Genomic DNA, 18084 nt, shown 5'->3' with positions numbered 1-18084 from the left:
AAAACTGACATCTAATTTGGAGAGAAAACATATTTTAAAAATACTTAGAGATTTAGGGAACTCTTTGAGGAACATTGTATATAGTTTGCCATACATGGTCTCTTTATGTGCTTACAGACCAGGCAGCAATTTCTCAAAGAACTTGATCAAAATTATGTTCACAGACTGAAAAAAAAAAAAATAACTTTAACAAACAGAAACAGAGATGCACTTTTATTACGCAAAATGTCTTAAGCTTTAATTCTCAAAAAAATAGTGGTATAGACCAGTACTGTCCAACAGAACTTTCTGTGCTGATGAAATGTTTTAAATCTGAATTGTCCAGTACGGACTTACTAGCTACATGTGACTACTATGCATTTAAAATGTGGCTACTGAAACTGGGGAATTGAATTTTTAATTGGATTCAATTAATTTTAATTTTAAGAGTTATGTATGACTAATGGTCACCATACTGAACAGAGTGACAATGGACCATATACACGTTTAAATAGAACATTAAATTTCCAGTATAATATTTACATTAACCTACTTTTTACTTCTTCTTTGCCTTTTGAAAGGCCTTAGAATTTTAGATATTATTCAGTGATACATTTTCAAATTTAAGCATTTCACTTTAATTGATTTTGCCCATAAAAAAATTGTAATTTTGTACTCAGTGGTAGGACACATCCATTAGAATTACTTAGCAACTAAAATAAAAGAACATGTTGACAAACTATGGAAGAAACAAATAGTCTTGGAAAAACATGACTTTTTTTTTCTTAACATTTTATACACCCCAATTAAAGCTCTTTCAGAAGAACTGAGCCTCACCTGTTATTTTCAAAGTTATCAGGGTCTTTTCATTCATTTAAGGACAGATCGATCTACAAATCCTTCAGGAAATTGTGTCATCTTACCTTGTCTTTCCTCAAAATGGAAAACACTTCAAACTTATTCATTTTACAGAAGATAAAATTGCTTCTCTTTACCACACAGCTTCATTAGGTGCTTCTGTTGTCAAGTACACACTAGCTCACTCGAGGCTCAACAAAAGGAAGAAGAAATAGAAATCATGACATTTTCCCCATAAAGTATCCTCTCACAAAACTCTTCCAAGATAGATAGCATTATGCAAAGTGATATTTTATTGCTTTAATACATACATTTCTAACATACCCTATTTGATTGATCTTGATTTTTCAAAAGAAGCAAAAATTTAAGAATTTTCTGGATATTATAAATCACTGATTAATTTTGACATATTTGAGAATTTTTTTTAGAATTTCTATGAATACAAAAGAATAATGAGAGGAAAATCTGAGAGGTTCAGATTAGCACCTCATGGTCACCTAAATTTTATGTTGCCTTATCCAATGCTGAATTATATTACTTTTTAATAGAACTATAGGGAGAAATTTTTTTTTTTTTTTTTTTGGCCACACTACACGGCAGGCAGGATCTTAGTTACCTGACCAGGGATCGAACCTGTGTCCCCTGCAGTGGAAGCGCGGAGTCTTAACAACTGGACCGCCAGAGAAGTCCCAAGAATTTTTAAATATTTGAGGCAAAAGCATCTTCTATTTGTAGATGCTTTATTTCACAACTCCAACTAGCTAATTCTGGTAATGCATTGCATTTTCGTGTGGGAAGCTTATAACTTCTATAATAGTGCACTTTTTCTCTCAAGAGTCTCTTTTTTCCTGAGTCTTTATGCTGGGAATGAACTTGTAGTTGTGCAATACATGCTATTTACATTCAAGAGTACTCTCAGTAAATGGTGCTATGTGCTGGGCTCAGTGGGAACTAGTAAAGAAAATAAGAAATAATCATTTGGGACCAGTCATTAAGCATTAACAACACATAAATAAGGAAATGTTAGCTAATCATTTACTTGACAATCCAGACAAAATATTAAAATATTTGTATAAAGAATCAGACAATTGAGGAAATTACTCATACATTCTCTGTGTGAATGTTAATTTTCAAGACAGACAAGTAAACTAGATCATGGCTAATCATGCCACAGGGTACTCATTAAACTGTTTTCATTTGCGCTAGAGTGGATATTGATTGGAGAGGATTCCTGGTGTTTCCATACAATCACTCTGTCCCTCCTGCTGATATTGCTTAAAATGTCTAAAAACATGCAATTCAATAGTTACACTTTGAATCATATCACCTTAAGATTTTGATTACTGAATTTTATTCTCTATGTGTTAGCTGCTCAGAGATTTATTTCATTTCATTTTTAAAAAAATTTTAAAAGCCCCTAATGGGTATTATAGTTGATCTTGGTTTTGCAAAGATGTAATAAAACAGTTGAAGCTGTATCACCACAGCTAAGGTACTGAATGTTTGGTTCACTATTATTTTGGCTAACTTTCTAAAGAAGACACATGAGCTAAATACATTTCTGGAATCAAATGAAAGCTTCTAGTATTGGCACGAGCTACCAGTAAATACATTCCTAATTACTTGTTTTTGACAGGGAGACGTATGATACACAACAGAAATGACCATTTGGAAGCTGTCATTAATTGGCAGGTCATCAAACAAAACACGTTCTCATTAATTTTGGTTTTATTAAATTCATCTCCTCCCAATAGTTGGAGTTATCTGAGCAGGTGATAGAACTAGCATGGCAAAAATGTCACTCCTTCCCTTTACCCCATTTGCATGATCAATAATTAAACTCCCAGAGGCTTCACAGTCATGCCCGTAGTTTGAACTTCTCAAAGTGTAGTATGAAGTTAGAAGAAAACTGGTATTTTAAGCACCTACTAATATGATACTGTGTGAACTTTAGTATGAAGAAGACTCAGAAACCCCCCATCACAGTGATCTCATGACAAGTCTATATTATTTATTTATTTCCAAAAACTAAATTGTGTAGCAAAATGCATAGGAAAGCATGTGTCCTCTTTAGACAAAGGCAGAAACTGAGTAATCGTTTCAAAAGCCTTAAAAGTTAAAAAAAAGAAAAAGGAAAAAGAAAAGACATTATTCATGTACCTCAAGAAACCTTACTAAATATGAAATTTCTCTAATGTTGGATAAAGTTTGCACTTTGAAAATTATATATGCATCTTTCGCTCATACCAAAAAGATGTGAATTGGATTAACATTTTTAATCAGTGTTTCCCAATCTGAGAAAACTGAAGATATATTCGGTGAAGCATTCCTAGCATTCTAGAAGCATTCCTTGCCTCCAAAGAGTTCATTTTGGACCACTCCCCCTCTTCCTCTTCTGCAGTTGAATTTCATTGTGAACAATCAGAAATGGGTGAAAGAATATGAGTGGAGAGAAACAGAAATATGTGTAGGTTGTGAGTAAATGTTTGACTTTCCTCCTGGATGTGTAGGTATCTACATTTCCTGAACACTGTTACTAAAAGAGAGCTTGCTGTCTTCTGGGCACCACACTCCTGTTTTATGTCCTAGAGAAGATCACTGTTGGTCTATTGACTTTAATCAAAATTTAACCTTCCCTAATATAAGAGGGGAAACAAATTCCTAGAAGCCTGATTTCAGGGCCTAGATCTATAGAAATTAGATCAGTACATAACCAGTATGATCTATGGTTGCCATATTGATGTTAGACAAAAATTATATCTGACATTTATTGAACTTACAGTGTGAAAGGGATTATTCTAAGCAACTTTCATTTACTATCTCATCTTAATTCTCAAAACAGATCTGTGATATAGGTACTATTATCTCTATTTTATAGGCAAGGAAAGTGAAGCACAGAAAGGCTAACAAAAGAGCCAAAGTTCATGCAGATACCAAGTAGCAAGCCTGGGACTTGAACCAGACTTTTCAAATGCATGCATTATTAACCACTATGACATATGACTTCCCCAAATTGGATACTATGATATTTAAAAAATAATTATAGCTTCCCAAATAATTCCTGGTAGATATAATAGTATTCAGGAAATGCATTCCTGTCGTTATAAGCATTTCAAGAGCTAGGTAAAATACCAATAATATCAATTTTCCATTTACATTTACCTAACTCAAGCAAGCTAATATAGTATAAGGCTCAAGTCTTTTTTTAAAAGTAGATTTTAAGTATATATCATCAACGTCTTTTTTTGTTATAAAATACGTTTGCTTGTATTTATCTGATTTTTACTTATTAAATTTCTTGTCAAAGTCTCCATCTAACCTATTCCTCAGGAACACCACTGGATTTGCTGATGAATTATTATAAATTCCTGCATGCAATATAAGTGCTAATTATTAACCTTCCTTGGATATGACACTGTACACTTAATAGCAATACTGATTTTTTAATGATTTAATTTCTGTCTTCAAGTTTATTAAAGAAACTTATTCTAAACCTTTAAAGCAATCAGACTCTTATTCTAGCTAAACCAGCTTTACTTAGACTGAAAATTTTTTAGTTGCTACCATTCCTAAAGGACTCACTTTAGTTTTAGCTTCAGAGAAGTGGGGTCATCTTACCTTCTTGATTTCATATGTCAAAATCTTTCAAAATTTATAAATCTATCAAGAAAATGTCTTAAGTATACTCTGAATGACAATGGGTTTGAGCCCTGCTAAAGAAGTGAGAAATTTGAGACCCTAATCAACATTTTCAGCTTCCTTGATGAAAAGGCTGCTGGGTACAAGAGTTTCAGATTTTGATAATCAACCTTTTTATAGGGTTTGATTATTTTAAATTTTTATTTTAAAACCCCATCAAGTGAAACACTTATAATTCTACATTCATTATTAAAATGCAGTTGTTGTATAAGTGAAGAAATGTTGAAAGTGGATTTTTTTTTTACTCTCCATGCTGTTTTTTGTTTTTACAGATGTTCGAAGAAGAACAATTTATGAATACCACCGAGTAGAACTACAGATGTCAAAAATCACCAATATTTCAGCTGTGGAGATGACCCCATTGCCTAGTAAGTTAACATGTAAACATAGCTAGGTGGGAAAAATGATTTGCAATTTGGATGATCTGATCTTTTTATGCATGGGTCTTCTGATCCTGCGTGTATATGGGGATGCGCGGTGATGTTAATTTGGGGAGAGTAGTCTTTTTTTTTTCTCTCTCTCTCTCTCCATGCTGCCAATTAGTCTTGATGCATCCATTCTCTCCTGTTTCCTAGCATGTCTCCAGTTTAATGGTTGTGGTCCCTGTGTATCCTCTCAGATTGGCTTCAACTGCAGTTGGTGTAGTAAACTTCAAAGGTAAAGGACAGTAATGCAAAATATTTTAAAACTTTATGAAGACCTGTTCTACTCTTCCACTGAATTTTGAATGTGTCAGGTGTGTTGACTGGATATGCATGAACAAATGTACATGTGTTAAACAAAACCCCAAAATGCAAAAAATGCTCAGACATGGGAATGGTAGTATTTTCCTTTGATTGCTCAAAGTGACCATGAACCTTTGTAGTCCATAAGATAATTATCTGACATATATTTATAATTGCTATGGGGCTTAAGATAGATGATGATTGTGATTGATGAATCTATAAATTGCTGCTGTTGGTCCATATTCTTCAGAAATCATGGTACGACATACCTTCACAATAACAAGGATGGTTTATGCATAATCACATTAACAGTCTTAGCAAATTCCTATAAATATCTCAAAGGTTACTAACCAAGATTAGAGGTGTGGTCTGAGGCTGAGGAATACAGTGACATTAACTGGACTCTACATAAATAGAACGTGCGGTTTGGGCCTGGGTTGTAAATAACTGACTTTGAAACTTAAGCTGAATCCCTTGGTTGTGTCAGAGAGGTTTACTGATTTTCATGAATGGCAAAGAGGATTTTTCAGTCCGTAGAGTTTTTCGGAGACTGAATCCTCATTTGTTGGAAATGCAGAGTGAAGACGTTTAAATGTGTTTTATTTACTCAACCATTTTGTGCAGCAGTTATGTCCCAAGCGCTGGGAGAGCAGCAGTGATTAATATAGATGTGGTCCCTGCCCACCATGGAGCTTTCAGCCTGTCCGGGAATAAGTCCCCTCTCACCTGCAGAGTCTATGAAAAATCTGCTTCTTCCTCCAGGAGAACTGAGTCTTCAAGTTCGTGCACGTTCCAGCAGAGCTTTCTGTTATATAAGAAGCCGGTGTCTTATCATCTTGCTGCAGCCTTTGCTGTAAAGATAGGGACATGTTCAGGACTACTTTAAAAGTTATTGAAGTATAAAGAATAGAATGCCAATTCCTTGATAACAAGCTATGGGAAGCATGTGTGACTTGCTAACTTTGGGACAACCACTACAATATTTCAGATAGAGCAATATTATTTACTATAACTGCTGTTTTATTTTCAATTTAACATGTTGTTCCAATAATTTCCTTTGTGCAACGACTTTCAAATAATGAAAAAGCAAGCAGGCGATCACCATTCTTAAAAGTAGATTTTTAACTTGGCTATATCTCCAGAGTGGGAAGAACTGCTATAAAATTAAGGATTTGTAGTCATTTATATTCAAATACTGCTGACATGTCACAAATTACATGCATATCAGAAGTTAGTCAAAATCTGTTCAGATAATGACCAAAATGAATCTAAAGAGATGGCATTTTAATAGGTATATTTTAGTAACACTGATCTGAGACATGAAAAACACCCAAAAGAATTAAGTAAAAGGTCCTGGTTTGGGGTACGTATCTAATTGAAGTTCCAGTTCAGTGGTCATCTCCTGTGAGAATGTTCCCTAAACCATGAGTCTGTGTGAGGCGCCCAACCCCTGTGGTTCTCGGCATCCTGCGCCAACCTCCATCATTAGCATTTAGCTCGAGGCTTACGGACATTTGTCACTTTTCTGTCTCCTCTGCTAGGCTCTGGGTTTATTAAAGGTGAATTGTCCTTACATCTCCACAGCCTAAGAATGTACCTGATACTGCAGAAAAATGAACGAGTGAATGAATGATGGCTAGGTTCCAAAGGAAGGAATCATGATTTGATTTGTCTGGGAATGAAGGGTCTCCCAGGATGAGGGACTTTCAGAGCTGAAACCAGGAAAGTTGGGGGAAAACCAGGACGAGTTAGCTACCCCAGCTAGAGTACTATTCAGACAATCTCGACTGAAACAATGTCATTATAAATGAAGGTTTGGGACACTAGTCTAGAAACCTACCTTCCACTAACCATTTCATTATTTTTTAAAAATATTTTTGGTGGAAATATATGTTTAAAGTTCCAAACAAGCAATTTTGACAATTGAAACACATCCACAAGTTGCAAACTGCTTTATACTGTCAATGCTTCCATTTTATTGAGAGTTTTCTCTGCCAGACATTGTTCCAGGAGTTTTCAAATACATTTAATTCACATAACATTTTTATAGAGGAGGAAACTGAGGCTTCAGTTATTTGTGCAGGGTTTCAGAGCTCTTAAGGGATAAGTTTGGAATTGAAACTCGATCTGTGTGCTTCCTGGCCTGCCTTTTTGATGCCTCACACCCACCAGGCTGCAGGTGCACTAAGCAACTTAATCTTAGCTGCTTCCTGAAAAACAGTAGACATATTACTGAAAAAAATAAATATTTCTATAATTGTGGGTGCAAGAAAATTGCATGGTTTTGAACTTGGCGTAAAAAGCATGTAGAAGAGAATCAAGCAAAGCACAAGACTTTTGTATATTTCTGAAAGCATAGGTTGGTTTTTTTTTAAGATTAATGGAAAAAAGAAAGGTGGTGATGCATATGAATGAGGACAGAATTTATCAGAGAACACTATTAAGAAAAACTTCGAATTTTCTGCCTGTTACCATTTGGTGTTTTGTTGCATACCAAACACTGGTTTAAAATCTTGGATTTATTTTTAATTCTTCAGCAACCCAGTTATATACATATCAAAACCTGCTTAATTAATTGGTTTAACTATGGCTCGTTGCACTTTTGTTCAACTTAATTTCCCCACTGCATTTTATTAACTTCTCCTTAGGCCTATGAGAATCAAAACTTTGCTTTTGCTGCCCAGAAGCATTTCCCCAGACTTTAGAGCTTTTATTGACAAATTCAATAAAACAAGAGACGTCTTATCCTAAGCAGCGCAAAAATTGCCTCTCAGATTGTTTTCTTCCATCCTTCTTACCTTCTCCGTTGTGCTTTCTTATCCCTGAATGATAATCAGTTGGTGGTGATTATTGAATTCTCAAGTTGGGCTTCCTCTAGAAAGATAAGATAATTTTAATTGGTTTGTTTATTTCCTTTAATTCCCAGTTTTCAGCGAGCCAAAATTAAGGCAAAATATTTGTAATGGCTTATCCAAGGTCTAAAGGAATTTGAGTTATAGGAACATGTAATGAGATCCATGATCAAAAATGTTTTCTTGGGACAGGTGGCCATTACTTCTAGGTAAGAGTGCTTTTGTTTCTTCACTGAAAGCTGAGAGGACCTGAATCAACCACTTTCAACTACACCTTTTATCTTCAATCATTCAACAAAATTTTTTTAGTATCTCTGTGTTCAAGTTACTATCCTGGATTGTGAATTCAGTGGTGAACGAGAGAGAAAAATCACTTCCCTCATAGAGCTTACATGTTTAGTATGGGGAGATAGGGTTTAAGCAAATAGATATGCAGGAAATAAAGTTAGCAGTGGTGAGTGCTACGGCAAAAGAAATAAATCGAACATTATAAGGGAAAATATAGCAAAATCGATAGGAATAACAGGAGTTTACTTGTTGGTTTCATGCTAGACAACCTTGTCTTTTTGAAGAGACCTTGGTTTCATCAGCCATCACCCTCCAAAAGTTTATTTTTTAATTGAAAATATATTTTGGCTCTTAAAACATTCATTCACTCATTCATTTACTTAAAAATTTATTGAATACTTTCCACATTTATCTGAACAGCAAGCACTAGTCTAAGCGCTGAAGTAGTTAGAACAATAACCAGGCATTAATCAAAGCCAGAGTTCTCATGGAGCTGAGTTGAGCATATTAAGCTGGAAAATAAATGAATTGATAATCAAACAAAGAAGACTGTTGATAATGAATGATCTGTTGAGTTTGGAGAGCCAGTAGTTGCTCTGATCTGAGTGGCCAGGAAAGGCTTCTTGGGAAAATTGACGGTTAAACTTAGATCTGAACAACTGGGAACCAGCTACATCAAAGTGAAAGCAAAGAGCATTTCAAAGCGAGACAGATTACTTAGTGGATTAGAAGTGAAGGAAAAGGGAACTATATGAAGCCAGGATACTTCTTCTTAAATTTTTGTTGGGGCAATTTGGTGGACGCTGGCACTTGTTTTTTGAGATAGGTAAGATGACATATGAACTAGAGACTAGGGTAGGAAGAAATAAAGAGTTTCATTGGAGACTAGTTCAGTTTGAGATGCCTATCAGACCTCCAAGTGGAAATGCTGTGTAGGTGGGGATATATGAGCCACATATTCCAGGAAAAGGTTATGGCCAGAAGTTCAGATTGGAGAGTCATTATCATATAGATAGTGTTTAAATTCAGTGGACTGAATGAGATCAGCTGTGGAGAAAGTGTAAATTGAAAATAGAAGAGATCCCAGGAAGCAGCCTATGGCATGGCATAATGAGATATGATGCTAGTTTTCCATTACATAAAATTATTTTAAAGTATTTGTATACATGTATGTTTCCGTAGACAGAGGATACCTAGGAAAAGATACATAAGAGACTGATAACAATATTTGTCTCTAGGGAAACGATTGTGAACAGGGACAGGCAGGAGAATGAGTATTGCTTTTCATCACGTACTCTTTCCTATGATTTGAATTTTGCCACATGGAGTTGAAGACAAAAGGAGGAATCAACAAAGGGGACATAAAAGAACATAAATTATTTCAAGGGTAGAAACACAGTCTTAGTCTTACTCATTTTAGTAAGCACCCAACACTGTGCCTGACCTAACACAGGGCTCCAACACAGACAGCTTGGACTGAACCATCCAATAATTGAGGCCATAAATTTCCACTTTCCTGAGAATTCTAATTGCTCACTTTGGCTGTTACCCTCCATTGACTTTGTCAGTGCCAACCAAACGGCTATAGAAAGAATTAAGCTGATGCCTGATGTTGACATTAAATGATGTCAACATTGTCATTAAGCATGTTGAACACTGGGGAGTCAGTCTCTTGATGCCTCATTTTAAAAGAGTTTTCCACCATATATTTACCTAGTTCCAATCAAAGTCATAAGAATGGTACTGGTAAAAATTTGGGAATAAACATAGTGTATGATTCCACCCATCAAAAGAATAAATAGAATAGGCAGACCTCTACTAATGGTAAACATATGGATCTACAGAAGAGTACTATAACATATTTACTTAAGAAAAAATATGAGATGAGGGAGAGGTGTTTCTGAACAACTGCTCTCTTATTTTTTTCAACCTGTTATTTCTATTGCATCTCCCTGAGCATCCTCTGGCACTGCCTGTTATTTGCCACTGAATGAATTGGATTTCTTTGCAGTAGCAAGAAGAGAAATAGAAAGAAAGTATCACATGCAATATATTTCAAAATTTTTGAAAATACATAAAGTCAGAAATATTGGCTAATAATTCATTAACAATATGAAATGTATTATCAACCTAAATTAATTAAGGATATAAAGGCACAGCTAATTTTTAAAAGAGAATGTGCTTATATTCTCATTTAGCCTACAGAAATTAAACTACCTAAGTTTGGGAGAAAAAAGAGAGTTGGAGAGAACAAATTTAAGTAGTGCAGCTGATCCAACCTTTTCCCAATCAGTAATCTTATGCTTCTGAAAAACAGCACCCAAGTGACTGGAATATATCTGTCTCCTTTGGTCTTGATCCTCTATACCCCTTAACATGGGAACATTTGCAGCATTGAGTGTGACTCTAGTATTTAAAGAAACAGTGGGTATTTTTCATATCACGTGGTCTGGAAAGCAAGCCAACCACTTCATCAACAAAAACCCCACACCCCACAGTCCATTCTGACATTGGAGGAAGAACTGGTTTTATTAAGGGACAGAGTATCAGGCTTCTGAGAGGGCTGTACTAAGGGAATTCCAAGCATATTTTGACTGAGTATGATTTTGACCTACTTACCCACCTCAATATCTAGCCCTGAAGTAAGGTGCAACTCCACTGAAATCCTGAGAAGGCCATACAAAGCCATATAAAGTTGGTCTGATTTAACAGTAAGTCTTAATTTAGTCCAAGATTTTAAGATTGAAGGAGAGGATCCGGAACCTACAATTGTTGAGTGACAAGCCATATATGGTCTAATAAATTCACATTTGAAGCTGCTTGTAAATTATACATTTATATGATTCTTTCACATAAGGAAACTTGTTAGCTTTGGTGATAAGGTGTGGAGTCCAGATCTAATAATCAAATAGAAGCCATTTGAGAAATCTAGGAGCCCTGATCCAAAATTAATTATAACTTTAGGCTTATTTCAGTGGATTGGGGTAAAATAAAGTTCTGCTTGGAAATGCACCTAATTTCAGATGGACATTTAGAACTCAACAAGCTCTAAGAATTTTAAATAAACTTTTATTGATCTATGTTCCAACATGCTGACTTTCAAGTTGAAATCACCTCCATCTGCTTAACAGAATTACTGATTAGTAATATTTTGATTGCTGAAAATGTTACTGTTTTCAGTATATAAATTGAATGTCAGGTTTAAATACAAAATATGAAGCTATTCATAACTAACAAAATCTACTTTTGTCTTTGGTAGAAAATATGTCCTTGCTGAACTGTCAGATCCAACAAAATTATTTAATTGAAGAAAAATTAATTGGAATGCTTTGTTATCACTCTGCCTAGTCATGATAGACAGGAAGAAGACAATTGCTGTCATTTCTGATTGAAGGCATCAAGGAGACATTAGACTTTAATTATATACACTCAGCAACAGTGGATAAATTACCCATAGATCTGAAACTGGTGACCACCTGGACTTCCTGTGTCAGGGAGTACTAGCCAGCCAAGGCTCAAGAGGGGCCCAGAATGGAAGAAGCATTCCTGAGTTATTCAAAAGGAATCAAAATTCCCCAAAATTGAAAGTAGAGAGGAGGCCATGTTTTGTTGTCTGAGGTAGATTCGACTGGATGTCTGAATGCCTAGTGGCACAGCCAACGATTAACTGACTAATCTTGGACAAATCAATAAAGCTCTTTGACTGTATATGCTAAAATGTGAAATCCATATGCCATCATGATATATTTGCTTCTTATGTTCCTTACATCTGAGTGGCCATAAGTTCGGTAGTTCTCACATATTAGTACAGTGAAGAATTGCTACTGAAGCTTGTTAAAATGCAGATGTCTCTGAAACCCTCCAAGGGATTCATATTCAGTAGGTCCAGAGTGGAACCCAGGGATTTAACTTTTTAACAAACCTCCTCAGGGGATCCCGGGGTAATCTGAGGCGGGCACAGTGAAAATGCTGCTCTTGCAACGTGTGGGCTGAAAGTCCTGTAAGCCTGCAGTGCTTAGGCCAAAATTGTGTGGAAACATTTATTCTTAATTTGGAATAGAGAAATACTACAAAAAAAAAGTTCTGAAGATAAAAATATTTGTTGTTAAAATCTATCAGGAGTTAATGAAATAGATCATGATAAAAGAAAGCAAGAAATTTTTGGATAAGTATAGCGTATAAAATAAATAAATCAGATGATGTTGGAACATTGTTAGCTAGTTAAATTTGTTGGAACATCTTTGATTTCTGAATTTTTATTAAAATACTGCTACCACAGTAGAAATTCGCTGTTCTAAAGGAGCTGAGGTGCTTCTAGAAATATCATACAGCCAAGATAATTGTTTTTGACATGCAATGCTTATAAGTGGTGAATTGAATTTGGAACTTATTTTAGTGCTAGGCCCTTTTATAATCCTTTCAAATTTAAATAAGAATCTTAGTATTTCTCTTAATTAGCTTGTCCTGAAATATAGCGTAAACACATTTGTCTTTTAAGAATACAGAATTAAAGTCTATTTTTATTTCCTTCTGAGCATTCCAAGCCCAGCTTTAACAAATGTATGAATTTTGTGTGTGAATTAATTATAATAGTATAATGAGGTGTGATGCTATTTATACATTACATAAAAGCATTTGAAGTATATTCCAATATAGAGAATACTTTGAAAAGATATATAAGATACTAGTAGCAGCTAATTTCACCTTTGGGGAAACTGCCATGAATTGGAAATTGACATAAAGAGAGAATATCATTTCATCAGATTCCCTTTTATAGAGTTTGAATTTCACCATATGTACATATTACCTACACTGAATCAATCAATAAACATATATATATATTCCTAAATGAAAGGAATATATGTTAAAGTGTATTAGGAAAATTTGGATACTCTTTCAGAAAATTCTAAAGTTAAAAGAACCTTTCAGGAGCAGAAAATTATCAATGCTGAATGTATGGGCTACGTTTCTTTCCCCTGAAGAGACGGCATTAGATTTATTAGCCTTTTGGATATAAAATGCATGTAATTCTTTACTTTTTTTGAAAAAAAAAAGGGTACTGAACTGTGTTATTTTATCTATCTGTATCTGTCTATCGATCTATCTATCGTCTATTTTGCATTTTGGTCTCTGTCTCCTTTTTGCCACTGGCCATCTGCCAGTCTCTCCGGACGGCTATGAATACAGAATGGAAACCAGCTTTCTTTTTTCCAAACTCTAAAGCAACAGGTAGGTGCTCGAGCCAAGCCTCCTGGTAACCAAGGCCCCCCCTGAAATATCAAGGCATCTTTAAAGTCATCTTTGATTTTCCAGTCAGTGAATGCTGTGTTTGCATTCCATCTGAGCACTATTTGGCAAACTAGAGATAAGAGCTGTAGAATTATTTAGCATTACATCTGTTTATAGCTGCTTTTTCAAGATCATCCACGTGATTTTAAAATTTTGCTTAGGTGTTAACCAGCTGTGGTGGCTGCATTTTATTTGGTTGTAATTTAGAAAACTAAACTTCAACAAATGCAATCTAGCTAACATATATGGAGTAGCAAAAATGGAGCATTTTAGTACTAAATTACATATTCCATCCCCTTAACTGGCTTGTACTAATGCACTAATGAGTTCCCCTGGAAATAATTAAAATTTAATTGTCCAAGAATGAAATTGAATTTCTCAATTTAAAAACAGTAGGTGCTAAATTATTATGGAAAAAATATGATCCTTAAAAGACAAGGAAATCAAAATTTAAAAGCAAAAACCAAAGTTCACAGTTGGCTTCCCTGTAAAAGAAATTGACATGACTATTGAGTAGGAGGTGAACCTCAGATTAACAGTCTTATAATGAAAATTCTGATATTGCGGTAAGAAGAAAACATTTAATGAAAGTAGTTTGGTTTAAATTATTTGTTTTGCTGGAAATCTAATGTCAAGATATAGAAAAACATTCAAAATTCAATATATTTCCTACTCAAGCCAGCTCTTTCAACACTTAACATAAGAAAATGATAAAAATGTCATTGGGATAGTTTCTGATTTTTGATTTCTGCTAAAATCTGTCTCTGAGAAAAGCTGAACTATGATTGTTTCATATGTCTTGGTATGACATCTACTAAAGATTTTTATGAAATGTTCTAAATGCTAAAGAATTTGTTCTCTCTCAAGTTTTGAGTCAGAGATACAATCTTTCCCTACCCAGAGTTTTGAGGGAAATTTTATGGTAAGAATTTGTCATTCATGGAAACGTTCAGGAAATCAGTAATTCAACAATGCATGCAACAATCCTGTTGTTCTTTAGCTCTAAGAACATCTAAATAGTGTTATTCTAGAGATGTATCTTTTTATATGATTGTAAGGCAATCTGACCAAGCTAGTATACTTTATTAGGGAAACAAAGAAGATATTTCAAGATAAAAATGATTTATTGGTTGAACAAAGACTAGCATTCAAATTTTCCTTTTCTGGATCATTATAAAATGGGTTGGCTGATTCTGGATTAGTGACGCTCATCTTTTCTCCTCCTAGAGGGCAACTTTTTCTTTCTCCCAGCTCTAGAATTTTCCCTTCAATGACAATTCATAGTCAAGGGGGAGCTATTCTCTCCATGTATCATGATCTTGTCTGCATTAATTTCTAATGATAGAATCTCCTAAAAATACACAGATTTTATATCCCTAAAATAATGTCTTTCGACCACTAGAGAAGACCTCTGTATTGACATTTGCTCTGATCAAAATTAATCTCTCTCTCCTCTGCACTCTGCTAGCACACAAGTTTATTTTATCCTTGCCCAGATTTCCTGCTGCTGCTACTGCTGCTAAATTGCATGCACTTTGAAAGAAAGGACAAGGGGGTTGTTTTAAGGGTAAGCATGCCTCACCTTTGGAGGTGCTTAACATAATTATAGTACCTACCTTTTATTCTATACTTACCATGTGCCAGGCATCACAGGAAAGCCTTTACTTCCACTAAAGTCTTTTAATTCTATTATCTCATTCAATCTTTGCAATCACATTAAGAGGTAAGTGTTAAGATCCCTGTTTCACAGATTAAGTAAATGAGAATTAGGAAGGTTGAGAAGCTTAGCCAAGGTCCCAACACTAGGGAACAGTGGAGCCAGGATTTAAAATAAAAATTTAGGGGTGTGAACACAGCCTGAAGGGGGCTAGTGCACCACAGCTAGCCAGAAGGGAGTCTGGGGAAAAGCCTGGAACTGCCTAAGAGGCAAGAGACCATTGTTTTGGGGTGCTTGAGGAGAGGGGATTCACAGCACTGCCTAAACGAGCTCCAGAGATGGGTGTGAGCCACGGCTATCAGCGCGGACACCAGAGACGGGCATGAGACGCTAAGGCTGCTGCTGCAGCCACCAAGAGGCCTGTGTGCAAGCACAGGTCACTATCCACACCTTCCCCCCACCCTGGGAGCCTGTGCAGCCCGCCACTGCCAGGGTCCTGTGATCCAGGGACAACTTCCCCGGGAGAACACACGGCCCGCCTCAAGCTCTTGCAACGTCATGGTGGTCTCTGCCGCCGCAGGCTCACCCCACATTCCATACCCCTCCCTTCCCCTGGCCTGAGTGAGCCAGAGCCCCCGAATCAGCTGCTCCTTTAACCCCGTCCTGTCTGGGCGAAGAACAGATGCCCTCAGGCGACCTACAAGCAGAGGCGGGGCCAGATCCAAAGCTGAACCCCGGGAGCTGTGTGAACAAAGAGAAAGGGAAATCTCTCCCAGCAACCTCAGGAGCAGCGGATTAAATCTCCACAATCAACTTGATGTACCCTGCATCTGTGGAATACCTGAATAGACAACGAATCATGCCGAAATTGAGACTGTGGAATTTGGGAGCAACTGTAGACTTGGGGTTTGCTTTCTGAATCTAATTTGTTTCTGGTTTTATGTTTATCTTAGTTTAGTATTTACAGCTTATTATCATTGGTAGATTTGTTTATTGATTGGTTGCTCTCTTCCTTTTTTATATATATATATATTTTTTTCCTTTTCTCTTTTTGTGAGTGTGTTATGTGTATGCTTCTTTGTGTGAATTTTGTCTGTATAGCTTTGCATTTACCATTTGTCCTAAGGTTCTGTCTGCCCGTTTTTTTTTCTTGATATAGTTTTTAGTGCTTGTTATTGTTGGTGGATTTGTCTTTAGGTTTTGTTGATCTCTTCTTTCTTTCTTTCTTTTTTTATTACTTTTTTATTTTTAATAATTTTTTTAATTTTTTATTTTAATAACTATTTTATTTTACTTTATTTTTTCTTTCTTTCTTTCTGTTTTTCTCCCATTTCTTCTGAGCCATGTGGCTGACAGGGTCTTGGTGCTCTGGCCAGGTGTCAGGCCTGAGACTCTGAGGTGGGAGAGCCAAGTTCAGGACATTGGTCCACCAGAGACCTCCCGGCTCCATGTAATATCAAACAGCGAAAGCTCTCCCAGGGATCTCCATCTCAACGCTAAGACCCAGCTCCACTCAACGACCAGCAAGCTACAGTGCTGGACACCCTATGACAAACAACTAGCAAGACAGGAACACAACCCCATCCATTAGCAGAGAAGCTGCCTAAAATCATAATAAGGTCAAAGACACCCCCAAACACACTACAAGACATGGTCCTGCCCACCAGAAAGACAAGATCCAGCCTCATCCACCAGAACACAGGCACCAGTCCCCTCCACCAGGAAGCCTACACAACCCTTTCAACCAACCTTACCCACTGGGACAGACACCAAAAACAACGGGAACTACAAACCTGCAGCCTGTGAAAAGGAGACCCCAAACACAGTAAGTTAAGCAAAATGAGAAGACAGAGAAATACACAGCAGATGAAGGAGCAAGGTAAAAACCCACCAGACCAAACACATGAAAAGGAAATAGTCTACCTGAAAAAGAATTCAGAGTAATGATAGTAAAGATAATCCAAAATCTTGGAAATAGAATGGAGAAAATACAAGAAACATTTAACAAGGACCTAGAAGAACTAAAGAGCAAACAAACAATGATGAACAACACAATAAATGAAATTTAAAATTCTCTAGAAGGAATCAATAGCAGAATAACTGAGGCAGAAGAACGGATAAGTGACCTGGAAGATAAAATAGTGGAAATAACTACCACAGAGCAGAATAAAGAAAAAAAGAATGAAAAGAATTGAGAACACTCTCAGAGACCTCTGGGACAACATTAAATGTGCCAACATTTTAATCATAGGGGTCCCAGAGGTAGAAGAGAAAAAGAAAGGGACTGGGAAAATATTTAAAGAGATTAGGGTTGAAAACTTCCCTAACATGGGAAAAGAAATAGTCAATCAAGTCCAGGAAGCGCAGAGCGTCCCATATAGGATAAATCCAAGGAGAAACACACCAAGTCACGTATTAATTAAACAATCAAAAATTAAATACAAAGAAAGAATATTGAAAGCAGCAAGGGAAAAGCAAAAAATTACATACAAGGGAATCCCCATAGGTTAACAGCTGATGTTTCAGCAGAAACTCTGCAAGCCAAAAGGAAGTGACAGGACATATTTAAAGTGATGAAAGGGAAAAACCTACAACCAAGATTACTTTACCAAGCAAGGATCTCATTCAGATTCAACAGAGAAATTAAAACCTTTACAGACAAGCAAAAGCTAAGAGAATTCAGCACCACCAAACCAGCTTTACAACAAATGCTAAAGGAACTTCTCTAGGCAGGAAA

At 36.0% G+C, this 18084-nt stretch overlaps 1 protein-coding gene across 3 annotated transcripts in view; it reads left to right on the top strand.

The window, feature by feature from the left end:
- Nucleotides 1-18084, top strand: part of PLXDC2 (plexin domain containing 2) — a 414916-nt gene that overhangs the window by 296938 nt on the left and 99894 nt on the right. For all 3 annotated transcript variants that reach the window (XM_036842292.1, XM_036842291.1, XM_036842293.1), the window contains 2 exons: nucleotides 4809-4904; nucleotides 5112-5193. In XM_036842292.1, the coding sequence (XP_036698187.1) occupies nucleotides 4809-4904; nucleotides 5112-5193 (178 nt within the window). The remainder of the gene's footprint in view (nucleotides 1-4808; nucleotides 4905-5111; nucleotides 5194-18084) is intronic.

This window comes from Balaenoptera musculus, chromosome 2 (genome assembly GCF_009873245.2).
Source record: "Balaenoptera musculus isolate JJ_BM4_2016_0621 chromosome 2, mBalMus1.pri.v3, whole genome shotgun sequence".
NCBI classification, from domain to species: Eukaryota; Metazoa; Chordata; class Mammalia; order Artiodactyla; family Balaenopteridae; genus Balaenoptera; species Balaenoptera musculus.
The sequence above is the reverse complement of the archived record's forward strand: the minus strand, read 5'-3'. Positions and strand labels throughout refer to the sequence as shown.